Raw genomic sequence first — 27,701 nt, forward strand, 5'->3', positions numbered from 1 at the left:
TTGGAGAGGTACAGACTCGCTGTGAAGAGAGTTGAGGACATAGATGCAGACGCCACCAGACACCCTTTCATAAGCTGCCTGGTTCTTATAATAACCCCGGTAGCCACGGAAGGCGGGGGTTCGCATTGCTGGAAACCAAGTTTCCTGCAGAGCAATGCAGAGGAAAGGGTGAAGGCTGATAAGTTGGCGGAGCTCAGCTAGATGGTGAAAGAAACCGCTGCAGTTCCATTGGAGGATGGTGTTGTCCATGGCTGAGAAAGGCGTGACGGGACTGGGAAGGGAGAGTACACCGCTGGGTCACCTGCTGCCTCCGATTTAGCACCTGTGATAGTGCTTTCCATGGCGTCTGATGGACCGGCGAGATCGAGGTCCTCAGCGGACGGCAGAATCTCCACCGCATCCTCAGACACAGAGCTGGAAGGTTGCGGTGGGATGGCTGCCACCGCGAGTTCCTTGGGCTGAGAGCTCTTCTTGTGTTTCTCACGCCGTTCCTTGGGTCTCACCGACTGGGAGGGCTTCACCGATTCAGTCTCTGGGACGGAGGAGGATCGTGAAGGCCTACGACCAGGTGACTGCGGGCACTTACGCCACTGTCGGTCGTCAGCGTTCTCGCTGGCGGAAACCTGGGAAGGGAGGGACCCAAGGGACCCCTTGCGAGTGTGAGAAGACGAAGAAGTTTGACACTTCTCCGGCTTAGAAGTGGGGATGGACGTCCTCGATGGTTGGGATGGTGTTGCTCCTGAGGTTGGTGGCGCAGGAGCAACCCGGTGGGTAGAGTCCCCCACTGGCGAGGGGGCAGGAGGAGTTGTACTACTCGCCGATCCGGCCACAATTTGAGAAACAGACGGGGCTAGCACAGTTGTTGTAGCAGCAGTGTAGGAATATGTCATTCTCCTTTTGGCCTCAGTATAGGTTAGTCAGTCCAGGGTCTTGTATTCCATGATTTTACGCTCTTTCTGGAAAATTCGGCAGTCTGGCGAGCAAGGTGAATGGTGCTCCCCGCAGTTGACACGGATGGCAGGCGGGGCACATGGAGTATTGGGATGTGATGGGCGTCCGCAATCTCGACATGTGAGGTTGGAAGTGCAGCGAGAAGACATATGGCCGAACTTCCAGCACTTAAAGCACCGCATCGGGGGAGGAATATAGGGCTTAACGTCACATCGGTAGACCATCACCTTGACCTTTTCCGGTAAGGTATCCCCTTCGAAGTCCAAGATGAAGGCACCGGAAGCAATCTGATTTTCCTTCGGACCCCGATGAACGCGCCGGACGAAATGTACACCTCGGCGCAGCTCTTCATCAGACTGCAAAAGAAGGTCCCAATGCTAAATAACTCCCTGGACCATATTTAAACTCTTATGGGGTGTGAATGTAGCGGCAACATCCCCCAACTTGTCACAAGCGAGTAACCGTCGTGACTGGGCAGAGGATGCTGTTTGTATCAGGACTGACACAGAGCGCATTTTTGACAAGCCCTTAAAGCTGCAGAGACTATCCAGGCAACTCTGGCATAGGAGAAGACAGCACGGGTCAAGTTTCTGTATGTAGGGTTATAGTAGGGCTGTAATCCCCATAATCGGATGGTTTTAGTCTCCTGTGAGTTTTCCGAATTAGTTGCTGGTCGAGGGCTAGTCCCATACATTTTAATATATTGGAAAACTGGAAAGGAAAAATGTAAATGGTTAGGTAAAATTCATGGATGCTGAAGTTACAGGTAGTTTTTCCCATAATTAGTGACTGTGCTTTGGACAGATTTAGCTTCAAACACAGTAGTTAAACTAGTAGGAAAACTGGTAAGATGGAGATAACATTGATATTTCTGGAGTGTTGGGTTGAGGGCTACAAAAAACAGAGAGGTGAATAGGAGGGTTTATATCAATTATGTACAATGTACAAAGTAGGGCCGAGAGATTGGAGCTCTGGGACACATTTTCAGCAGTATATAAAGTATAAGAATTCGGGTTTTAACAGTAACGATGGATGCTCATTTAGATTTTTTGACAACGGATGTTCATTTAGATTTTTTGACTTAGTTAATTACATAAGTTTACTTTGTGTACAGGGATATAGCCTCGGAGTGAAGGAATAAGAAAATTGAGGACTTTCTGTTGTTAAGTTAGTGAGATAGAACATGTCACGTACAGGGACTGGTCATCAGAGAACGAAGCTTCTGGCGAAATCGCCGTCCTGTGAGTAGCTCATCCCGCTGCTGATGAACGTATAGCCGCGAAAGACCTCCAGAATAATGTCGATCACATCGTGTTGACGATATAGCATGTCTAACAACTGCTAAAGAACTAAGTCGAAGTTTTAGTTTTTTTATGCGGCTGCTTTCGGAAGGTGGAGAGAAGTCTGAAATACTTCCGATGAAGTCAGCAGAGTTTAGAACCATCTGTAAATGGATAATTAGACGAGATATGACACCAAAACAAATGAAAAACAACGCTATGTTCCTTAACGGAATAACATCAAAATCAAGATTGTCGTGTGGCACCTCAGCATAAAATCACGTCTAAAATAGTTAGGCACTGTGAAAATAGAGCTGTGTGAATTGTTAGCTTGTATGCCTGTCCTGGAACGACTTTAGCAGATTTTATCCAATAACGCATACAGAGGCACGTCTCATCGTGTCTTATGCAGATAGGTGCAATGAGGAAGCTGCCGCACATCAAGATTTAGATTAAACGTCTGCAATGTAACTTCAGAACTAACATTACCATGAATGCTGTTTTACTGATCTTCTAGCGCCTCTGTCTTCCATCGGAAATACCTAACATATGACGTCCTGTCTATGAACTAAATGATTTGGAATGTAGGCTTCAGGTTTTGTCTCCTCCTACTCATGTAGAAATATTATAATATTAGCTGCTGTTGCTGTTCTTGTTTCAAATCTATTTATTACCATCTATATCAATTTCATGTTGGCATTATGACCACTATATTCACCTATTTCTTGATTCAATAATTTCCCTAGTTTCCTTGGGTGTACGCCAGAAATCTACGTCTCATCGGGTACTGTGACTGAACGATGAGTTCTTATGTCTGTAGTTGTCTACTACACTGCCGACTTTATACCCTGGTTCCGAGACTGTAGAAACTTTAAGTACGCTCCGTTTATACACTTCAATCTCCACCGCCAAACATTTATAGTGCGCGAAAAATGCCATAGCTGCTAGATGCACAGTAGATTCGGAAGCGTGGGGGAGAGCAGCAGTGGTTGTGCGATGAGGAGGAGGGGTAGGGGTGATCGCTCAGAGCGCAGGAAGGGAAACGCCGAGGTCTGGAGGGTAAGTGCATTTATGAACTGCAGCCTACGTTCAAATTTTTTGTAAATATTAAGCGGGGCCCCTCTATGCCCACACTTGCATTGTGACCATTTGAAAAGATCTAATGTCACCGCTTTCGTTAGTATCTAAAAAGAATTACGCCGAAAATAGAGTGATTTATTTCCACCTGGCTTATTAATCATTTGTAAATTTCCGAGAAACGTAACGAGTAACGAATTTTAACTAACACCTAACTTCTTTCTGGCTGACATGCTTATTTTGCCAAAACACTGCGGAGTTTAGACTTTATCACCTTATTAACATGCTGTGAAGACAATTGCGAGAGAATTTTGGAACAGTGGTTTATTAAGATTATTAATTGAGGAACGGAGGAAGTCAGCAGCTTAAGAAAAAGCGCATACGCGTTACAAAAAACAATGTAATGTCTTCACATATGTCGTTCCAAAACCTATACCATTTCTCGTTTCATCACCTGTCGCTGGCCATTAATAATTACATTCTTTCACCGAAAAAGTCTGCAGTTATTGGACTAACACGGTAGATAATGAAGATTTATGTAATAACGATATAGTATAACACTCTCCTCTTTGTGTGATATCATTCGCCAAAATCTCATTTAAATATCTGAAACCGTTTACGAAATATGAGGAATGTTGTGCATATTTCACTCTGATTTTATTGCTGTCGAGGCGCGAGCTGAAATGAGTGTGCTACATCAGATCAGTTATCTCGGAATTGATGACAGTGTAAAGAGAAATTCAATGTATTAGTTAAATTTCATACGCAACAACATATTACGTAATATGCACCAGACGCAAAATCACAGCGATTTCTGTTTTTCACTGCACACTTTTCCTAATCTCGCACCGTCTTACTTTCACGTGAATATCACAATAACTAGAACCATTAACGATATGATTTTCACATCACCATTAACCTAACATATAAAAAAATTAATAAAGCAAAAAATGAAATTTTGTACCTAAGAGTTTCCTTAAAATCGTTTGAGAAAGTTTCAGGATGCCGGCTCGAAAGGTGGAAAACTCCTATCGGCCTCACCTACCGAACAAACGAACGAACTCACCCAGCGCTGTGGACGAAAACTGGACCCTGCGCCTTGGCCTCCACACCCTGCCCGACCTGTCGTAGACCAAATCCTTCGCCTTACTGGGCACAGTCCTCGGTGGCAGTTGAGGTGTTGCATTAGAGTTCGACATTTTAGTGTCAATGCGTCTGTACTGGCCGCGGTACTGCAGGCCGGCATTGCTGTAGCCATCGCACTGTCTGAGAATAGGAAATTAACTTGCTTAACGATCTTCGCATCCTTATGAGTTGTCGCATCAATAATAGTAGGTGTTCTTGCCATGCTGTGTCCTTGCTTTGGTACTCGAAAGTGTGTGTGTGTGTGTAACGTTATTTGTAGTTGAAGCGGCCTCTACTGCATACTGAAACGTATGATCTTTTTCATTTCAGGTTCAGTTCTTTGTAAAATATCACTTTCCTGATCATCTAACTTCTCAAAACCGTTCATCTTTAGTTATTGTCCGATCCTGTTTAACTCACTGGTCTCATTCTGATATCTAGCGCCTCCCTCCCCCCCCCCTCCTCCACCAAAAAGAAACGTCATGCTTTAGCTGTGATGGTGTTACCTGACTGAAGAAACTTACAAATCTTAATGAAATGTTACCCAGTTTCTATTGCATGACATAAGCATTGATGGATAATTGAACTGGAACTAATACAACTGTGGATGGCACGCTCGTAAGGGAGTGATTATTAGAGCTATCATTCTTTTATCATTCACAAAGACATCAGTGGTACGAGCGCAGGGCTCACAACCCGAGCCACACGCCACTGGTAAACCACTAATGAGGACTGAGTCCCTTACTTCGATTGCACATAATTCATTACGGTCAATCCAACACATTCATTTCAAATAAATTAAGTTACGTATGAATTTGTCTGATATTAAACAGAAATTTAAAAAAAATTCAATATCAGCTGATTTAGTGTGTGAAGCGCGAGTTAAGCCAATAACCAGATAAACTAAATTCACCGTAATTCAAAAGAAAGAAAAAACAAAATTGAATAAATACACATCACTGACAAATATCCAAAAAAACCTTACAATACTACTCAAAAGTATACACTGAAGTGGGGAGGAGTCATTCACGTGACAGAAGGCTTCAAAATGAGTTCATTAACACAGCTGCGTGCCCCATAAAACAGCAAGACATTAAATACACTTCATTTGACGAATAACAAATACTTATTAATATTACACCACCCCTGTTTGAACTGCAGTGTCCCAAAGAAACCGGCGCTTATTCTGAAAGAACAACTTTTTTATACGTTTAAATTAGATCATTAAAGAAATCCAAAAGATGTCCAACCGAACCCCCACCCCCTCTCAGTTGAGGCACAAATCTTTCCCCTTTCTATGCAGAGGCTGAGCCAGAAGCGCAGAATGCCACAAAAACGCAGTTTTGCTGTGAAATCTTACAGTACACCAAGAATCAGTAACAGACAAGCGATCGGCACGCACAAATAACACAGGCTATGAGTCAGGCTGGGAGCACATCCTACGAGAACATGTTCACACTATGCTCACCACAAACTGTAGTCATTCCGCCCGAATGCTTCTCACTCAGGCACCTCAATTTGTAAAAACATCTAGGCCAACACCAACTCCCCTCTCACTGCGAGGCTTGGCACAGTTAATATGAAATGCTTGCCAGGAAACCAGTAACCGCCGCAGCAGTTTCACGATTAGCAAACAGCCGCAGCGTAACAGACATCACACACGTGCCTACGCCCAAGCCAACTCCGCCAGTCTCACCGGCTCCCCCAAACCGACTGCCTCTCGCCGTCCCACGCGCCCCAGCCGAAAACGCAAAGATGCTCATGCCCGGGGACGCGCCAAAGATAACAAGCCGATCGCTGCTGATCGACCAGCGATCTTGTTAAGCTGCCCCCCTCCCCTCTACGTAAATCCCTTGGATGTGGTTACACAAGCAGAAACTTGGGCTACTACCCAACACTGCTAAGCTTGATTTGTGATATGTGCACTCTTTTTTCCTGGCCAGATTGTTGATGGCGTACACGGTAGGTCACCAGTTTTTTTGTGGGTTTTTAGGGTGCTCAACTGCGAAGGTAATTAGCGCCCAGTCACCAATATAAGTACACATATAATGTGGTACAACTCAAGGGGGGGGGGGGCGACACCAGAAAGTTCTTACAAAGACGCAGGTAAAATAATTATAAGAGTTAGATGTGTTTGGACAAGTCTCTCAAAGTAATAAAACGAAGAACACGTCCAGCTGCTTGAGCGCCATCCGCTAAAATTTCCTGTAGGGTAGATGGCAGAGACAGGACAACACGAGATTGATTAAAACCGGGACAGGACAATAAAACATGGCGCACAGTCAATGCATTACCACAAGGAGACTGCGGGACAGGGTCACCGAATAGCAGGTAGCGGTGGCTAAACCAGCAATGCCAAATCCGCAACCTGGCCAAAATGACCTCTCGCCAAGAGGATCGGGAGGAAGTTGTCCAAGCTGTTGTGAATGGTTTAATGGTCCAGAGCTTATTTTCTTGAAGTTTCTACCAAGTTGCCCACCATAATGACAAACCTCTTACAAACAACCCTACTAATGTCAGACAATAGGACACAAAGGGAAGCTGGCGGAGGCAGGAGGATTGCAGCCTTGTCCACAGCATCAGCAGCCTCATTCTCAGGCACTCATACATGGCCTGGAACGCACATAAAGCTAACAGAAGACCCATCATCAACAAAAGAATCAAGGTATTGCTGGATCTGTTGCAGCAAGGGATTGACCAGATTTGGAGCTACAAGGCTCTGAACAAACTGAGTGAATCAGAGCAGAGTACATACGGAGAATTACGGTGGCGGTGGACATACTGAACGGCCTGATTGAGAACAAAAAGCTGTGCCATAAAGCTGGAACACTGGTCGAGGAGCTGGTATTTAAAGGTGACACCACAAGGACAAAGGCACAGCCAACACCATCGTCAGTTTTGGAGCCATCAGGGTCAATAAAGGTGTTACTGGTAAGTCGCGCACAAAGTTTGATAAACCATGAGCAATACACTGCACCCAGAATACCCTCCTTCGGGAGCGAGCTGAGGTCAAGATGAATGTGAACCGGAGCCTGGAGCCAAGGTGGTGTCGTGCTCTAACCCTCTCTGAAGGCGTTAGGGAGGGCAAAATCCAATTGTCGAAGTAGGCGACAAAAGTGGACTCCAGGGGGCAGCAGGGCAGACACACACAACCCATACTGATGGTCGAGAGAATCGTCGAAGGAGGACAGAAAAGATGGGGGGGGGGGGGTTGGGCATTGACAACAGCTGGCAGGCATACCGACAAGGCATTACGTTGCGCCGGTAGGTCAATGGTAATTCGTTAGCTTCAGCATAAAGACTATCGACAAGACTAGTATTGAATGCTCTGGTCGCAAGACGTAACCCCCGATGATGGATGGACTTAAGACGGGAATCCTACGCTGATTTATTACAAATGACTGAGCGCAATGTCGTCGAGTCATCAAAGACAGCAAAAGCTTTTTGGGCCTCTTTTACAAGCTCTTTTAACAGTTTTACTCCCTCTTCTATCGTCTGGGTGGCCTGCGCTGGCTGTCGGGCAGTAAGGCACACTTCTCAGTACCTGGCCTGACTTCTGATAATGAGCTACTTGTAGACTCTGTGGATGTCTCCAACGACTTCGGCCGCTTTTTTCGGAGGTTCCCAGCTGCGCCCAATACCAGCTTCCTTCCCTGAAAAGATGCAGAAGAGGCTTGGCGACCTTCCTTCCACTCACTGAATCTGGAAGATTATAATGCCCCCTTTACCGTGGGGGAAATAACATGCACTTGCACTGTCTTGGTCCTCTCCTCCAGCGCCAGATGCCATTGTCGTTCAGATGCCGACACACCTTTCTCTGGCCGGCAAGTGCTTTCTTCTTCGTACCTATAGTTGCGTCGGGACCGAAGGTCAGGTCCTCATGTGTTGGCATGAGGCCGTCGTTCATCCCATACCAAAACCCGGTAAGGGCAGACACCTTCCTTCTAGTTAACACCCCATTTCTCTTGTAAGTTGTGTCTGTAAGGTGATGGAGCTCATGGTTAAAGCTCAGTTGGTTTGCATTCTTGAATCTCTATGGCTACTTACCAATGTTCAATGCGGCTTTCGTCGACGCCGCTCCGCTGTTTACCACCTTGCGACATTTTCGACGTTCATCATGAACAACTTTTTGCGAAAGTGCCAAATGGTAGCTGTGTTCTTTGATTTGGAGAAGGCTTATTACACCTGTTGGAGAGGAAGTATCCTCCGCACTATGCACAGGTGGGGCCTATGTGGTTGCGTGCCCCTTTTTATTGATACATTTTTAAGAGATCGAATGTTTAGGGTACATGTGTGGTCTATATTGGCTGACGTCTTCCTCCAGGAGAACAGAGTGCCTCAGGGCTTAGTTTTGAGCCTAGCCCTTTTTGCCATAACAATCAATCCAATTACGGATTGCATTCCACCTAACGTCTCAGGCTCTCTTTTCGTCGATGACTTCGTGATCTACTGCAGTGGCCAGATAACATGCCTCCTGGAGCGCCGCCTTCAGCGTTGTCTTGACAGCCTCTACTCATGGAGTGTGGCTAATGGCTTCCGGGTCTCTGAAGAGAGGACGGTTTGCATCAGCTTTTGGCGATATAAAGCATTCCTTCCACCATCCTTACATCTCAGTCCCTTTGTTCTTCCATTTGTGGAGACAACGATGTCTTTAGGGTTCACACTGGACAGGAAACTTTGTTGGTCTCTGCATGTCTCTTTATTGGCTGCCCGTTGTACACGTTCCATTAATGTCCTCCGTGTTCTTAGTGATTCATCTGGGGGAGTGGATCACACTGTTCTGATTCGCTTATATCAGTCCATAGTCCAATCAATGCTGGATTATGGGAGACTCATCTGCTCGGCGAAAGGTGCATAAAGCACGTCGTCGAGCATGGATAGCGTCTCTGCAAGCCTCATTCCACAAGAGGACTGAAATGTGACAGGAAGAAGAGATAGCACGAGGAATAGAACGTTTGGCCACATTGATGGTTGGTTGGTTTGTGGGATTAAAGGGACCAGACTACTATGGTCATCGGTCCCTTGTTCCATAAAAACTAAAACCACCTGAAGAGAACAAAAAACGAACAACAGCAAAGACAGCAGACGAAACAGGACATGAAATAGTCTGACAGAGACCAGACAAACAAATTAAAACACACAGTGTGACGGTGGTTGGCCGACCGTAGAGAAAAAGAGGAAAAGCCAACCACCAAGAACACTTTAAAAACTCAGTTGAAAATCAGAGGATAAAAGCCAGAATCAACACTAAAAACCTCAGATTAAAGGATAACAACCCCCTGCCCGAATAAAACACAAAACCAAGTCCACCATGGCAGAGTCATCTGATAAAAGAGCAGAGAGCGTGTCAGGCATTGCAAAAGTCTGCCTGAGCACGGTTAAAAGGGCGCATTCCGACAGAATATGGACCACCGTCAAGAACGCCACACAACGACAAAGAGGGGGATCCTGACGACACAGTAAATAACTGTGCGTGAGTCGGATGTCGCCAATGTGGAGCCGACAAAGGACGACTGATTCCATGTGGTTGGCTCGCATGGATGACCGCCACACAGTCGTCGTGTCCTCGACGGCACGGAGTTTATTAGGGGTAGTCAGACCGCGCCATTCAGCATCCCAAAACGAGAGAACTTTGCGGCGTAAGACTGCCAGCAAATCAGCCGCCAGGAGGCCAATCTCAAGAGATGGCGCACTGGTGGCCTCTTTCGCCAGGTGGTCAACAGTTTCATTGCCGGGTATACCAACATGGCCTGGGGTCCAAACAAAGACCACACACCTGCCGCTACGGGCGAGAGTATGCAGGGACTCCTGGATAGCCATCACCAGACGAGAACGAGGGAAACACTGGCCGAGAGCTCGTAAACCGCTCAGGGAATCGCTGCAGATAACGAAGGACTCACATGAGCAGGAGCGGATATACTCCAGGGCACGAAAGATGGCGACCAGCTCAGCAGTGTAAACACTGCAGCCAGCCGGCAACGAACGTTGTTCAGAATGGTCCCCTAGAGTTAGTGCATAATCTACTAGACCAGCAACCATCGAACCGTCGGTGTAGACAACGCCAGAGCCCTTATACGTGGCCAGGCTGGAATAAAAGCGGCGTCGGAAGGCCTCCAGAGGAACTGAGTCCTTCAGGCCATGTGCCAAGTCGAGCCGAAGGCAAGGGCGAGGCACACGCCATGGGGGTGTATGCAGAGGGGCCCGGAAAGGAGGTGGTACAGGGAAACACCCAAGCCCGTAGAGAAGCTGTTTGATGCGTACGGCGATCGGACAACCCGACCAGGGCCGAAGTTCTGGCAGACGGACGACTGACTGCGGGAAGAGGACACGATAATTTGGATGCCCGGGCGAGCTAAAAACATGGGCAGAATAAGCAGTCAGTAATTGTTGGCGTCGTAACCGCAGTGGAGGGACACCTGCCTCCACAAGTATGCTGTCCACAGGGCTGTTCTGGAAGGCACCAGTGGCAAGGCGTATCCCGCTGTGGAGGATTGGGTCCAGCAGCCTCAACGCAGATGGGGATGCTGAACCGTAAGCCAAACTCCCATAGTCCAGACGGGACTGGATCAACGCCTGGTATACCCGTAGTAGAGTAGATCGGTCGGCGCCCCACCTGATGTGGCTCACGCATCGCATTTGAAGTGACTGGATTAACGCCTGGAAAAGCTGTAAGAGAGTAGATCGGTCGGCGCCCCACCTGATGTGGCTCACGCATCGCATAGCATTTAGATGCCGCCAACACGCCTGTTTAAGCTGCCGAATATGAGGCAGCCAAGTCAACCGGGCATCAAAAACCATCCCCAAAAACCTATGTGACTCCACCGCTTTAAGAAGCTCGCCGTCAAGATAAAGCCGCCGGTCCGGGTGAACAGCGCGTCGCCGGCAGAAATTCATAACGCAGGTCTTGGCTGCGGAAAACTGAAAACCATGCGCTACAGCACAAGACTGCGCCTTGCGGATTGCGCGCTGTAGCTGACGTTCAGCAGCTGCAATGCCAATAGAGCTGTAGTAAAGGCAGAAGTCGTCAGCATACAGGGAAGCGGAGACAGTATTTCCCACGGCCGCAGCGAGCCCGTTAATAGCTATTAAAAAAAGACACACACTGAGAAAAGAACCCTGCGGCACACCGTTCTCCTGGACTTGGGAGGAACTATATGAGGCCGCGATGTGCACGCGGAAGGTACAATACGACAGAAAATTGTGGATATAGATCGGCAGAGGGCCCCGAAGACCCCATCCATGAAACGTAGAAAGGATGTGATGACGCCATGTCGTATCATACGCCTTCCGCATGTCGAAAAAGACAGCAACCAGATGCTGACGGCGGGCAAAGGCAGTACGGATGGCCGACTCCAGGCTCACCAGATTGTCGGCGGCGAAGCGGCCTTTACGGAACCCACCCTGAGACGGAGCCAGAAGGCCTCGAGACTCCAGTACCCAATTCAAGCGCTGGCTCACCATCCGTTGAAGCAACTTGCAAAGAACGTTGGTGAGGCTAATGGGACGGTAGCTGTCCACCTCCAAAGGGTTTTTCCATGGTTTCACAATGGGGACAACAAGACTTTCCCGCCATTGCGACGGAAACTCACCCTCGACCCAAATGCGGTTGTAAAGATCGAGGAGGCGTCGCTGGCAGTCCACTGAAAGGTGTTTCAGCATCTGAGAGAGGATGCTATCGGGTCAGAAGCGGTATCAGGACAAGCGGCGAGGGCACTGCGGAATTCCCACTCACTGAATGGAACATTGTACAATTCAGGATGGTGAGTGCGAAAAGAAAGACTCCGACGTTCTATCCACTCTTTAATGGGTAGTTGGCAGAAGTGGAATTCATAGCAAAGTGTTCTGTCAAGCGGTTTGCAATGACGTCGGAATCAGTACAAACTGCTTCATTCAGTGAGAGCCCAGGGACGCTGACAGGGGTCCGATAGCCATAGAAGCGGCGAATCTCGGCCCAGACCTGTGATGAAGTGACATGGCAGAAAATGGTAGACACATACCGCTCCCAGCACTCCTGCTTCCGTTGGCGGATAATGCAGCGGGCTCGCACACATAGCCGTTTGAAGGCGATAAGGTCGTCGATTGAGGGATGTCTCTTGTGACGCTGGAGCGCCCGCCGGCGAGCTTTAATCGCTTCAGCGATCTCAGGCGACCACCAAGGCACAGTCCACTGCCGAAGGGACCCAGAAGAACGTGGAATGGCAGATTTGGCGGCAGTAACGATGCCGGTGGTGACCGATTGAACCACTGCATCAATGTCATCGTTAGAGAGAGGCTCAATAGCTGCAGTGGAGGAGAACAAGTCCCAGTCAGCCTGATTCATAGCCCATCTGCTAGGGCGCCCAGAAGACTGACGCTGTGGCAGTGACAGAAAGATCGGAAAGTGGTCACTACCACACAGGTCGTCATGCACTCTCCATTGGACAGACGGTAAGAGGCTAGGGCTACAAATGGAAAGGTCAATGGCGGAGTATGTGTCATGCGCCACACCGAAGTGTGTGAAGGCACCATCATTTAAAATCGAGAGATCGAGCTGCGCCAATAAATGCTCAACGATGGCGCCTCGACCTGTTGCCACCGACCCACCCCACAGATGGTTATGGGCGTTAAAGTCGCCAAGTAACAGGAAAGGTGGAGGCAATTGAGCTATTAGAGCAGCCAGGACATGCTGCGAGACATCACCATCCGGTGGAAGGTAAAGACTGCAGACGGTAACAGCCTGTGGCGTCCACCCCCGAACAGCGACAGCTTCTAATGGTGTGTGGAGAGGTACAGACTCGCTGTGAAGAGAGTTCAGGACATAGATGCAGACGCTACCAGACACCCTTTCATAAGCTGCCCGGTTCTTATAATAACCCCGATAGCCACGGAGGGCGGGGGTTCGCTTTGCCGGAAACCAAGTTTCCTGCAGAGCAATGCAGAGGAAAGGGTGAAGGCTGATAAGTTGGCAGAGCTCAGCTAGATGTTGGAAGATACCGCTGCAGTTCCATTGGAGGATAGTGTTGTCCATGGCTGAGAAAGGCTTGACGTGACTGGGAAGGGAGATTACGCCGCTGGGTCACCTGCTGCCTCCGATTTAGCACCTGTGATAGTGCTTTCCATGGCGTCTGATGGACCGGCGAGATCGAGGTCCTCAGCGGTCGGCAGAATCTCCACCGAATCCTCAGGCGCAGAGCTGGAAGATTGCGGTGGGATGGCTGCCACCGCGAGTTCCTTGGACTGAGAGCTCTTCTTGGGTTTCTCACGCCGTTCCTTGGGTCGCACCAGCTGGGAGGGCTTCACAGATTCAGTCTCCAGGAAGGAGGAGGATCGTGAAGCCCTACGACCAGCTGATTGCGGGCACTTACGCCATTGTCGGTCGTCAGGCTTCTCGCTGGCGGAAACCTGGGAAGGGAGGGACCCAAGGGACCCCTTGCGAGTGTGAGAAGCCGTAGAAGTTGGACACTTCTCCAGCTTAGAAGTGGGGACGGACGTCCCCGATGGGTGGGATTGGTTTGCTCCTGAGGTAGGTGGCGCAGGAGCAACCCGGTGGGTAGACCCCCCACTGGCGAGGGGGCATGAGGAGTTTTACTACTTGTCGATCCGGCCAAAATTGGAGAAACAGACGGGGCTAGCACAGGTGTTGTAGCAGCAGCGTAGGAAGATGTCATTCTCACAGGATGGAGTCGGTCATATTTCCTCTTGGTCTCAATATAGGTTAGTCGGTCCAGGGTCTTGTATTCCATGATTTTACGTTCTTTCTGGAAAATTCGGCAGTCTGGCGAGCAAGGTGAATGGTGCTCCCCGCAGTTGACACAGATTGGAGGCGGGGCACATGGAGTATTGGGATGTGATGGGCGTCCGCAATCTCGACATGTGAGGCTGGAAGTGCAGCGAGAAGACATATGACCGAACTTCCAGCACTTAAAGCACCGCATCGGGGGGAGGGATATAGGGCTTAACGTCACATCAATAGACCATCACCTTGCCTTTTTCCGGTAATGTATCCCCTTCGAAGGCCAAGATGAAGGCACCGGAAGCAATCTGATTTTCCTTCAGACCCCGATGAACGCGCCGGACGAAATGTACACCTCGGCGCTCTTAATTGGCGTGCAGCTCTTCATCAGACTGCAAAAGAAGATCCCTATGGTAAATAACTCCCTGGACCATATTTAAACTCTTATGGGGTGTGATTGTAACGGCAACATCCCCCAACTTGTCACAAGCGAGTAACCGTCGTGACTGGGCAGAGGATGCCGTTTGTATCAGGACTGACCCAGAGCGCATTTTTGACAAGCCCTCCACCTCCCCAAACTTGTCCTGTAAATGCTCGACGAAGAACTGAGGATTTGTGGAGAGAAAAGACTCCCCATCAACCCTCGTACAAACTAAGAAGCGGGGCGAATAACTGCTACAGCCATCCTGAGACTTACGTTCCTCCCACGGTGTGTCCAGGGAGGGGAAAGTTTTCGGATCGTACTTCTGAGCATTAAACTGAGTCCGAGAACGCTTAGAGACTGCTGCCGGCTGCCCACCAGCGAGAGACGATGTACCACGCTTCATTGCGTGTCATCCGCCCTGATGCCACCTACTCCGACCAAGGGCCCTGCCCACGGGCACCACCCAGCCACGGCAAGAGCCACGTGGCAGGATGGCCGTTGCCGGGAGTCCCGATACCCCAGGAGGATAGGCATCTACTCCTTGGCATACGTGGGGAGTTAACGGCGCAGGCATCAGCAGAGCGATCCCTATGTTGTCAGTGGGCTTACAACCAACAGGGTACATGGCGGCCCCACCACAACGGACTGGGTACCGTGCTGGATGTTAGGTAACATGTGGTCCATGATAGCAAAATGGACACAATGCACCAAGTAAGGCGCCCTTCCCCAATCGGCTTGCTCTTCGGAAAATTTTGAGAGATGGAGGTCAAACCCAACAGGGGACCATCATAGAAGGCCGAAAAGTCTGAGACTCCTTTTAGTCGCCTCTTACGACAGGCAGGAATACTACGGGCCTATTCTAACCCCAAACCCACAGGGGGCGCCACATTGATGATAACAGCCGTGAGGTATTCGACCTGACTGTCACAGCTGAGATAATCTTGGTCTGGAAAGGTCACCAGGGAGGAGTAAAGTCCGCAGTCATCTTTCGGTATGTTCCAGCTCGAGGGAAATGGGGACGGGGTGAGGTGCAGGAGACGAACGACACAGGGGAAATAGGTGTCAGAGAGGACATACCACTCGAACCGATGGGTAAGAGTGGTAGAACAGAGCGAGAGGTCCAAGTGGAAGTCGGTATGAGTAGAATCTGAGAGGAAAGTCAGGGCGCCAGTATTGAGGCAGACAAGATTGAGATGGTTGAAAACATCCTCCAAGAGGGAGCCTCTCTGACAGGATGCAGGAGAACCCCAAAGGGCATGATGGCCACTGAAGTCGCCAAACAATGAAGACGGTGGTGGAAGCTGAGCAATCAGGTGCATCATGTCAGCCCGACTAACTGTGGAGGACGATGGAGTGTAGACACTGCAAACAGAAAAAGTAAAGGGCAGAAAGAGTAATACGGACAGCTATTGCTTGGAGTGGGGTGGTCAATGGGATGAGATGTTAATAGACAGTCCCGAACTAGCATCATGACCCCACCATGAGGTGGACTACCGTCCACAGTGGTTAGTTCAGACCGCTCGGAGGTGTAGTGGGTAAAGGCAATATGGTCAGTTGGGCATAGCTTCGTTTCCTGGAGACCAATGACGAGTGGACAGTGTAGGTGGAGGAGCAGTTGTAATTCCTCCCAATTAGATCGAATACCACTTATGTTCCAATGTAACAGAGCCATCGCAAATCAGAGAAAGGGGGGAACAAAACAGGTGAAGAGCTGGTCACCTTGACGGCCACAGAATGCCAGGTTTCGGGGTAACATCGCTACAACCATCGAGAGGCAGATCCTGTTCCATCGAGTCATCGCCAGCTGCAGCCACATTCCTGAGTTGCGCAGGAGGGGCAGCATCATCCGCCGACGACAGGCCAGCTGAGCGCGTGGCAGCAGAGCTTCCCGGCGAAACTGAAGACGGCCGGGAGCAGCGACTGTAGGATGGAGCATCAGATGAAACGCGCCGGGGTGGAGAGGGGGATAAAGACTTCTTCGTTGAGGCCTTCTTGGAAGACCAATGCGTCACAGGGATGGTGGGCTGTGGGGGCTGGACCCAAAGGAAGTCCTCATGCTCGGGGTCCTTTTTTGAATGCTGGACCTCAGAAGCCGGGATCCTTAACGTTTATCCGATAGACACCTGAGCAGTGAATTGCTTCTCAGGCGGCAGAGGAGGAGCAGGATGAGTGAGGGTGACCCCTGGGGCAGTGGGGGCAGGGTCCGTGAGGGAGAAGGACTTTGAATGGAGGGATTTGAAAGGCAGAAGCATAGACCCCAGATGGGGTGTGGAGGTGGAGGGGGACAGGATAGGGGTGAGAATACTGTGGAAGAAGTGGGCACAACCAAAGCAAATGCTGTTTTCAACATCATGGGATGGTGGCAGTCAAATTTCTTCCTGGCCTCAGAAAGACGGTCCAAAGTTTTCAATTCTTGTATCTTTTTCTCCTTCTGATATGCAGGGCAGTCGAAAGATCTAGGCGAGTGGAGGCCAAGACAATTGACGCACCGAGGTGGTGGGGTGCATGTATGTCCCTCACGTAGAAGACGCCCACAATCGCCACAAAGGGACTCAGCTTCACACTGTGACGACATGTGCCCGAAGCGCAAACATCGAAAGCATCACGTAGGAGGCGAGATGTAAGGTCGCACTGGTATCATATCACCTTTATCTTCTCTGGGATGAAATCCCACTCGAAGGCGAGGATAAAGGCCTCAGTGTCGACGCGACGATCTTTGGGGCCCCGCTGGACTCGGCGGACGAAATGCATGCCACGCCACTCCAGGTTGTCCCTGAGCTCTCATCAGATTGCAGCAAGAGGTCCCGATTAAAATTAATCCCCTGCGTCCTATTCAGCGCCGGATGTGGGACAATGGACACTGGGATGTCCCCTAGTTTGTTGCACGCATGGAACGCCGCCGACTGTGTAGCGGAGTTGGTCTTTATGAGAAAGGACCCTGAACGCATTTTACAAAGAGCATCGATTTCTCCAAAGATATCCTCGACATGCTGTACAAAGAACATGGGCTTTGAAGTGGCGAACGTCCCCCGTCAGTCCGAGAACAGACTAAATAGCAGGGGAAGCATTTCGCCCCAAACAGGCGGGCCTGTTCTTCCTCCCAGGGAGTGGCCAAGGCGGGAAAGGCAGAAGTACCAGAACCAGAGACAGAACCTTTCCTCTTAGAAGACGTAGCCACAGAGCGACCCAATACCACCCACTCTGACAGGTACTCTCCCCACGGGTGCCACCCAGCCTCAGCAAGGGCCACGTGGCAGGATGACTGTTGCCAGGAGTCTTGATGCCCCAGGTAGACATGCATCTACTCCTTGGCTTACATGGGGGGGGGGGGGGGGGTGCAGCTCAGGTATGGGAAGTACGAACCCTGTGTTGTCAGGAGCTACAACCGAGAGGCTACATGACGACCCCACCACAATGGGCTAGCTATGGTGCTGGATTTCGGGTGCCCTGGAAAGTCCAACATGATCATTGGTGCAGATGAGGACGCACTATGGGCGTAACTTGTGCAACCCATTAGGTGTTTAGGCCCAAATTGAGGAACAGTGGATGCAGTTACGACGCTGTTGCGATGATGAGTGCCAAGGTCTTAGTGCACTGAGGACAGATGATACATCACATAAGGTTTCCTTTCCCCAAAGGCTTGTACTTTGGTAGAATTTTGAAAATTGGAGGTCAATCCTAATGGGGACCATCAAATTGAAGGCCGAAATGATGGAAGATCCTTTGAGTCACCTCTTATGACAGACAGGAATACCTGGGGTATATTCTTACCCCGGACCTGCAGGGGGGAGGTTACCAGGGTGAGGACCTGAAGAACTTGATAGGGGCCCTCAAAGCGAGGCTCAAATTTAGATGACGCTTTATGTTCTTTCCCCAATCCTGGCATAACAAAAACTAGGTCGCCCTCACTGATGTTAGCAGGACGACGCCCCTTGCTGTATTGTGCCGCCTCCCTCTTGTGGGCCAGATCTATATTGGCCCTTGCTTTCTGCCAATCCTCGTGGATAATTTCTGCTGATATCTTCTCTGGCAACAGGTCTGAGATCGACCAAAAGTTACCAAGCGGAGAATTTACAGAATAGGCCAACAGTAAAGCAGCCGGGGTCATTTGATGTGTCTCATGGCGGGCGGTATTGAAGGCAAAATTGAGCCACGGGAGGGATCTCTACCATTTGGTCCAGCTCCTTATGTGATAAATTATCAAGGCTGGTATAAGGTTTCGGTTAAAACGCTCAGCGAACGAAGGCTGCAGATAGTAGGGTGTCATCGAGACAATGAGTCACGGCTTGATGAAAACAAAACCTTTGAAACTCTTTTGAAACAAAGCCAGGCGCTTTATCGCTAACCAAAACCTTGGGCGGACCAAACAAGGAGAAAATCCTCTCGAGATGAGCAATAGTATTCTTGGCTGTGGCTCCGGTGCTCGAAACATCCAGACAAATCGAGTGAAAGCATTAACCACCACCAAAACATATTAGTACCCAGCGTGGGTACACGGCAGTTGGCCCACATAATCAATAAAGGGGCGCTCCATTGGACGCTCAGCACGTGAAGAATGAAGCGACCCCTGACGTGCGTTAGAAATGAGTTTAGCCATAATGCATTCCCTGCAGGCTCTCACCATTTTCCTATAATCCCGATATAGGGTTGGCCACGTCAAGGATTCTCTTATCTTACTGATACTTTTAAAGACCCCCAGACGTCCTCCAAGAACCGAACAGTGGTAATACCTCAATACACCTGGGATCAAAGATTTGGGCAAGCAAATCTTAAATCTCTGATCATAGCGAGTACAAAAAAAAAAAAAAATCCTCTCCTAAGCTCATAACCCGAGATAGTACCTCCGGCTTCCAGCTGCTCCCTGATCCTGGCCAACGCTGTGTCCTGATGCTGCTCCTCTTCCAGGTTCTTAAACAACTCCGGCACTTCCCATAATACAACAGCTACCAGAACTGCTTCTCGCGTGCCTAGTTGGAAACATAGTTGATCCTCGCTAGCCTCTTTATCAGATTCCTCAAACATGAAGCTCATGCTGTCAGCTAGCTCATTTTCGGTCCCCATGACATGCCGAACTACGAACTTAAACGCACAACCCAATGGGCAATACGACTCGTTTTCCGCGGTCGCGTCAAAACCCAAGTGAGAGCGTGATTATCGGACTCTAAAAGAAACTCTTGATGCTCAAGATAGAACTTGAATCGTTCGGTGGCGAAGAGCAGCACTAACTCCTCCATCTCAAAGGTGGAATACTTCATCTCAGTGACAGTAAGGCACGTGAAGCATAACTGATCGGTTGGCGCTCTCCGTCCAGTACCTGAAGCAACACGGCCGCAACACCAAAGCCCAAAGCATCCGTTTGAAGAATGAAGGGCAAATCAAAATTCGGAACGGCCAGAATCAGGGCATTACTCAAAGCAGTTTTAAGAGCATCGAAGGCGCCTTGTTGGCTTTCAGTCCAATTAAAGAGCACCCCCTTTCTTTATCAGAAAGTTCAACAGAGCCGCCAGTTCCGCAAAACGGGAAATAAATTTCCTAAAACAATGTACCATACCCACTAACCTGGCCACCTCCTTTTTACTATTAGGTGATCGAAAATCACGGATGGCATGGGTCCTCGAGTGATCAACCTCGATGCCACTGCAGGACACCACATGGCCCAGAAAGGAGATTTCCTGACAGGCAAACTCGACCTTACAAGGTTTAACAGTTAACCCTGCTTGTTCCAAACTAGCTAGCAATTTACCAATAGGTCCTAAATGCTCTTCAAAGGTCTTGCTATAGACGACCAAGTCATCCGAGTAATTAAAAACAAACTGAAACTATGGCCCCCAAAACAGAGTCGAGAAGCCTGGAGAGAACCGTGGCTCCAGTCGCTAAACGAAAGGGCACACGGTTAAATTCGTGTAAATTCCAGTCTGTCATGAATTCAGTAATGGGCTTAGACTCCTCGGCAAGCGAAATCTGGTGGTAGGCTTGATTGAGGTCCAATACAGTGAAGTAACGTGCTCCCGAAACCCATGTAAAGCAGATGTGAAAATCAGGAAGTGGGACTGATTCCAAGACCTTTTTATTTAAGGCCTGATAGTCAACCACCGGCCTGTAGCCACCTCCATTACCAGGAATATTGAGGAAGCGCAAGGCGAAGTAGACGGCCGAATGCCCATTTTCAAGCTTGTCGTCAACTACCTGCCTCAACACCTTCATCGTAGGAGGCGACTTCTTATATGGTGCTTGCCTCACCGGTAGATTATCGGTGACACAGCACATTTCTGAATTATATTGGTGACACCCAGCTCGTCCGTTAACGCATGAAGAAATTTCTCCAAGACTTCCAACAACTTCGAGGCTTGCTGCTCGGTAAGATGACTCAAGTTACAACCAGATTCATTACTACTAGCACTACACACCCGAAATTCCTCGTATAATGGTTACAAAACTCAAATTTGGTAACTGGAGAAAATCGAAAATAGATCATGCCTCCCACGTAATCAAATACAGCCCCAGAAAGCTCTAAAAAGTTACAATCCAATAGGATATCCATTCCCAAATTCCCCACTACACATACCTTAACAGGCCAAGAAAAATCGCAAACTTTACACCCCACCTTCATTTCGCCAACCAAAACGCTGGCTATTCACACCCCGACAGATTACCGAAACACTCTGCAGCATCGGGAACTTACAAATGGACATATCTCTGATACCACCGATAGTCAAGAAGAGAGATATTACTACCAGAATCAGAGCACACACCGTCTCATTGTTCAAACTTACGCAAGCGAATGGTAATCTAGCGTTCGACACAGCCCGGACCCTATGGCAGGTCCTAGGCATCGGACTGCGGCGACCTCGCCTGCGTGCCAGCTGGCTTCAGATGTTCGACATTGTTCCCCCTTGGCCTTGCACTCACGTGCCAAATGTCCCGGTTGGTTACAACGGCAGCACACGACTTGAGCGGGAACACTACTTGCAGGCTGGTAATTCCTTACCTTTTCCTTACACCCACTGCTACCGGAAATTCCTTCGCACTCCAGCATGTCATCTGCTCGCGGAACCCCCTCAATTTCATGAGCTAGCCGTTCCAAGTCTGCGTAAGAAGTCGGCCTTTCATCGAACAATACACGACTCGGATCTTCCGGTTTCAACCCACGCACTATACTTGAAACGACTTCATGCTCCGGGAGGCGAGTGTGAAAGGCCAGCAACGCTGTTTGTACATCGGTTATGTAGTCACTCAGGGACTCCTGCTTCCTCTGAACTCTGAATACCTATTTATTCACTAGGTGGCTTTTGCCCCAAGCGGTTAACCTTTATTGCACGATCTTTATTCGCAACCCACTCAAGCTAACTTCACTCTCAAGAACGGATGCTACTAACTGAGTCAAGGATCCACTTGACAAAGGATAGAGCAACTGACACCATCCGTGCCATCGCATTTAACACATAAGCAACCCTCTCCAACTCAACTAAAAACCACAAAAACTGAACTAAATGCTCCATGGATTCAATCGACAAGGATTCCACTCCCTGAAACATGGACACCAAGTGGTTTGGAAGTTTAGCAAAATAATTATCCCTACTAGTCTGATCTCGGGATCCGGTGCCAGAGGACTCCATTAGCAAATTCAACAAAGCGTTTCCTCCCTGTTCATCGTACCCCTCAGCGCTTTACCATTCCAAAGCACTCCACTGAACTTACAATTTCATAACCCTCTCCTGTAACTAGTTTGCCTTACCCTTGAAACCTGTTCCGACAGCCACAAGAACAAGATCACTAAGTTGAATGAAGTGAGTGATTTGTACCTGCACAGGTATACTTGCGAGCGGAAGTGAGAACTACCCGTTATGAAATCTAAGTTTGAGTGAATCTGATCCAGGGAGTTGGCACACGACAATAAGGCGTCACCCACCTGACAAACGCGCTCCTCGGATACCTGGACCGGGAGCGCCACCGCGTCTCGCAGCCGCGAAGACAGCTCATTCACGCCACCGTCGTCAAGCTGCCCTCAAATCCGTAACTCGTATTGCAATTGGTCCTTCAGGCACCCAATCCCCGTGACCGCACGTGTCGGCATGACAATTCTGTAAAATACGCACATGAACAGTACGCAGCAGACCAACAAATTTACAATTTAAAGACAATGTCCATTAATTAAAACATGAACCATGTGCAATAGCAGTAACCACAGAGCAACCACGTTCTGGTACCAGAATTGGTACGAGCACGGGGCTCACAACCCGAACCATACGCCACTGTTAAGCACTATTGAACGACTGGGTCCCTTACTTCGTTTGCACGTAAGTCATTAAGGTCAATCCAATACATTTATTTCAAATAACATAAAAGATGTTACATTTGAATTTGTCTGACATTTAACAGGAATACAAAAACAATTTCAATATCAACTGATTTAGTGTGTGAAGTGCGAGTTAAGCCAATAACCAGATAAACTAAACAATGCACCGTAATTCAAAAGAAAGAAAAAACAAAATTGAATAAATACACCCCACTGACAAATATCCAAAAAATCTTACAATACTACTCAAAAATATACCCTGAAGTTGGGAGCAGTCATTCACGTGACAGAAGGCTTCAAAATGAGTTCATTAACACAGCTGTGTGCCCCAGAAAACAGCATGACATCAAATACACTTCATTTGAAGAATAACAAGTACTCAATATTACGCCACCCCTGTTTGAACTGCAGTGTCACAAAGAAACCGGCGCTTATTCTGAAAGAACAACCTTTTTATATGTTTAAATTAGATCATTAAAGATATCCAAAAGATGTCCAAACGAACCCCTCCCCCTTTCAGTTGAGGCACAAATCTTTCCCCTTTCTATGCAGAGGCTGAGCCAGAAGCGCAGAATACCACAAAAACGCAGTTTTGCTGTGAAATCTTACAGGACACCCAGAATCAGTAACATACAAGCGATCGGCACGCACAAATAACACAGGCTATGAGTCAGGCTGGGAGCACATCCTACGAGAACTTGTTCACACTATGCTTACCACAAACTGTAGACATTCCGCCCGAAAATCCGCTTGCGGTGGCTGCCAGAAAGACGAAGCAACCAACAGGCCCACGCCGTGCTTCTCACACAGGAACCTCAATTTGTAAAAACATCTAGGCCAACACCAATTCCACTCTCACTGCGAGGCTTGGCACAGTTGATATGAAATGCCTTCCAGGAAACCAGTAACCGCCGCAGCAGTTTCACGATTAGCAAACAGCCTCAGCATTTCAGAAATGCTGGATGATTTTTTAAACAGAAAGACATTCACAAATTGTTCAACTACGTAACCCTTCGATCCAGCTCTGGCTCGTATGCCAGCAGTTAATCGGCTTTGCCATGACTGCTAGAGTTGGTGGATTTCCTCGTGATGGACATCATGCGAAAATCTGTCACACTGGCGCGTTAGATCGTCAAAGTGGGCGTTGCCCATAATGCCCGAAACGTTCTCAAATGGGGATGGTCCGGTGACGTTTCTGGCTAAATTAAAGTTTGGCAAGTATAAAGTCAAGCAATAGAGTCTCTCTGGATTGGTGAAAAGTAAACCCAGTATGGTTGCCATGAATGGCAACTCAATGGGACAGCCGGCTGGGGTGGCCGAGCCATTCTAGGCGCTACAGTCTGGAACCACGCGACCGCTACTATCGCAGGCTCGAATCCTGCTTCGGGCATGGATGTGCGTGATGTCCTTAGGTTAGTTATCTTTAAGTAGTTCTAAGTTCTAGGGGACTGATAACCTTAGCAGTTAAGTCCCATAGTGCTCAGAGCCATTTGAACCATTTGAGCAATGGGACATCGACTGTCGCCGACGTACCGCTCTGCTGTAGTGGTGTCGTGGATGACAATCAACGGTGTCCATCACTTACGATTGTCGGGGTGTATGACGGATGACGATGATGTTGATATTCCATCGCTGTCGGAAGCGACCTCGCCGGTTATCAGGGCTCTGTAGGCAATATTACTCTAGCCAATTAGAATATAGGCCGAAGACGTGTCTGGAGACGCCCCAGAAACCGGTGGGACGCGAGCTAGCTTCACATACACATCAAATTTACTGACATCCGAACCCTTCGAATAATTTCTTTGTTTTGTCATTTTTTCTCTATAAAATTAATTCTCGGGAAATATCGCTACGCTGCATTGCACTGTGGTATTATACTAGCAAGCTTCTGGATGCTGTCATTGCCGAAACTTGAGCATCGTGTCTTACGTAACAGGTGTTGCTAGAACTGTGCAAAGGTGGCTGCAACATGTCAGCGAGGGATGCAGAGGGCGCGCCGGCCCTACATATCGCTGTCGCCAAGGGCCATGTAGAATGTGCCAAAGTCCTTTTGGAGGAGGGGGCCAACGCTGAAGAGAAAGACGCCGCTGGACTCACGGCCATTGTGCTAGCGGCCAAACAGTGTCAACCAGAAGTGAGTACCAAACAAATTTCTGTTTATTCAGTGCTCTCTACAGACAATTATGACAATATTTCAGTAAATAAATTCATGTAGGAATAATTTAGGAGTGAAAAACAAATTTCACTGTCCAACTAGCACTCTATTTCGGCAAACGACCACGCTGACATCAGCAGCGTTGATTCAGTTCATTAGTGCACCTGACGACGGCAGCATGTTCACTCTCCGAAACAGTGTACCTGTTGGATACTGTTATCCGGCAGTTCACCCGTGAACTATTTCGACACGAAGTACGCTGTGGAAGAATCACCAATAAATTCATTCATGGCGGCAATACTGAAAGCTATAGCTGATTGTGATACGCGAAAAGTATTTTACCGGGATATATCGCGACTCTAGAAGTTCTTCGTTGATATTGTGAGCTGTATTTCAAGAACTGATCTACTATCAATAGGAAATAGGCAAAGCCCTTTTCTATGAAGCTATGCTCTTTTTTATGAATGTTAATCATCCACAGCCATGGTGTAGTATCACTACCACGTACTACACAAGATGCCCCATTATGTGAATATACACATTGCAAAATCCGACACAGCAGTCAGCATTCCGGACATTAAGTCCTGACTTGTCTTTGTGTACCTTTCAGTTACTCTTGCACATAGCGGAATATCTGTCGCTAAATACAGTGAACAGCTGTATATGACTGAACTGTTTCTTTTTTCATATACTGATCAACAACTGAAAAGACAAAAGGAGGGCCTTGGCAGCGGGTGTCGACCAGAGGACGTCACTACAACCATATATCTATCATGCGATCAAGATCCGATAAATGGCACAAGGAAAGCAATAATAGTAGCAATAACACTTAACTAAGATACTATATTGAACTAAAAGTGGTCATACAACTTGTATAAATTGCCTGGTTTTCTCGGTACGTGTGACGTGAATCGAAGATTAGTAAAACTTAGAATTACACGTCATCCAGTAAAGTAATAAGCTGTTTAATGTGCAGGAAAAAAAGACTCCATTGTGTGCATAAAGCATCGAATTTAAAAAATACACCTCGTTCTCATAATCAGATTCAAGATTACAAAGAACAAACGGTGTGTGAACCTTTGAGGAGCTACGCGAGTGCATACCAAACCACATATCATTTCACTGCAACCTCTGCACGCAGGATCGTCGGAACATAATTGTGCTAATATTAGCATCATAGGGATGCAATGATTTAAAAGTTGTCTAAGGAAAACGAATGCAACATAAATGAATAGCTCGTACCATAATCACCAGGACTCCAGTCGTCGTCACCGAACTGATACGATCCCTGAATACATCCAGCTTCCAAATACATTCGTTCAAATGGCCCAGATGACCACTCAAATCGCTGATTGGCTGTGACACAGAGCATCTCACTAAAGATGATAAACACGCTACAGCGACTCCACAAAAAGAGAAGGCAAAGAGTTGTCACGAGTATTCGATGCTGATAACTGGACGTTCTTATTCAATAGAGCAAAGACTACTTCGCGAATACAGAAAATCATAAACTGCGGCTAAAAATGGTGCAGTTTAACACGCAACTTTCTAAATATTCGTCAGAACCTAACATTTTACTGTCAAGTTGGTTCTTAGGTAAGAAAGAGATGTGATAATCTGGCGGTGCTGAGTTCAGGGTTTGTATAGTATGGAGGACATTCTCAAATGGTTGTTGGTGGAGGTAGCAGACCGAGAAATCTATTATAAAGAGACCCCACTTTGAGGGCAACCTAAAACACAAGTACAATTCAGATGTTTTATCAAAAAATTGTAATATGTTGTCAGTGATGTGCGAGAGCCGTCATAGTATGTCTGCATTACATGGCTGACAATAGTTTTCTCTTACTCATTGCTAAACAAGAGTACTGCACTAGTGGTAAGTGTAACACATAGTGACGTAACAATAACCAGGGTGTCCATTTTGATGAGAATTTAAACTAGAAAAAGTACTTTTTTAAATCCGTTAACTACTTTGTTCAGCCACGCTTGCACTTAGGATCCGTGAAAATCTTGGGGAGAGACAGATCCATAAATCGACAAATTTAGCATATTTTCATTGAATAACGTCTTTGACAAAAACGTCTTCATTGGTCAAAAACGGCCTATAAAAATAATATGTGGTAGTTACCCACGATCATATTGTACATATTTGTCAGAGGAAGTGAGCAATATGACTACAGTTTCACTATGTATTTATTCCCCCTTGAAGTTTTGTTCTAAATAATCCTCTGCACTTCAAAAGGGACATTGGTTTACATAATTACAGTGCCAGAAGGAAAAATAACATTCATTACTCCACGTTAAGGTTGTCTTTATCAGAAAAAGTGATGCACAATGTCGTAACAAAATATTTTGGTAGCTTACCAGTGATGTAAAATGTCTCATAGACAGCCAAGTAAAATTTAAAAGAAACCGAAGAAATTTCTTCTTGAGAACTCCTTCTATTCTCTAAGAGAATTTCTATAATTCTAATGTGTAGAAGGTGACTTGTAAGAATTACTAACTCGCATCTGTGTACGTAGTAGTAAAAAGTTTATGTAAAACATAAAAGGACTTACATATGTTGAGTATGTAACCATGTATTCAAATTAATTTGTGGTGTGAACGTAAAATGACTGGTTCTACATCATTATGATCTGTCAAGCAGATGATCCACGAAACATGAAACTAAGTAAAAATTG

General features: G+C 47.7%; 1 protein-coding gene across 1 annotated transcript in view; it reads left to right on the plus strand.

The window, feature by feature from the left end:
* Positions 1–27,701, plus strand: part of LOC126355974 (uncharacterized) — a 626,068-nt gene that overhangs the window by 356,470 nt on the left and 241,897 nt on the right. The window contains exon 14 of the mRNA XM_050006583.1: positions 24,802–24,999. Within this exon, the coding sequence (XP_049862540.1) occupies positions 24,802–24,999 (198 nt within the window). The remainder of the gene's footprint in view (positions 1–24,801; positions 25,000–27,701) is intronic.

Source organism: Schistocerca gregaria, chromosome 3 (assembly GCF_023897955.1).
Source record: "Schistocerca gregaria isolate iqSchGreg1 chromosome 3, iqSchGreg1.2, whole genome shotgun sequence".
Classification (NCBI taxonomy): Eukaryota; Metazoa; Arthropoda; class Insecta; order Orthoptera; family Acrididae; genus Schistocerca; species Schistocerca gregaria.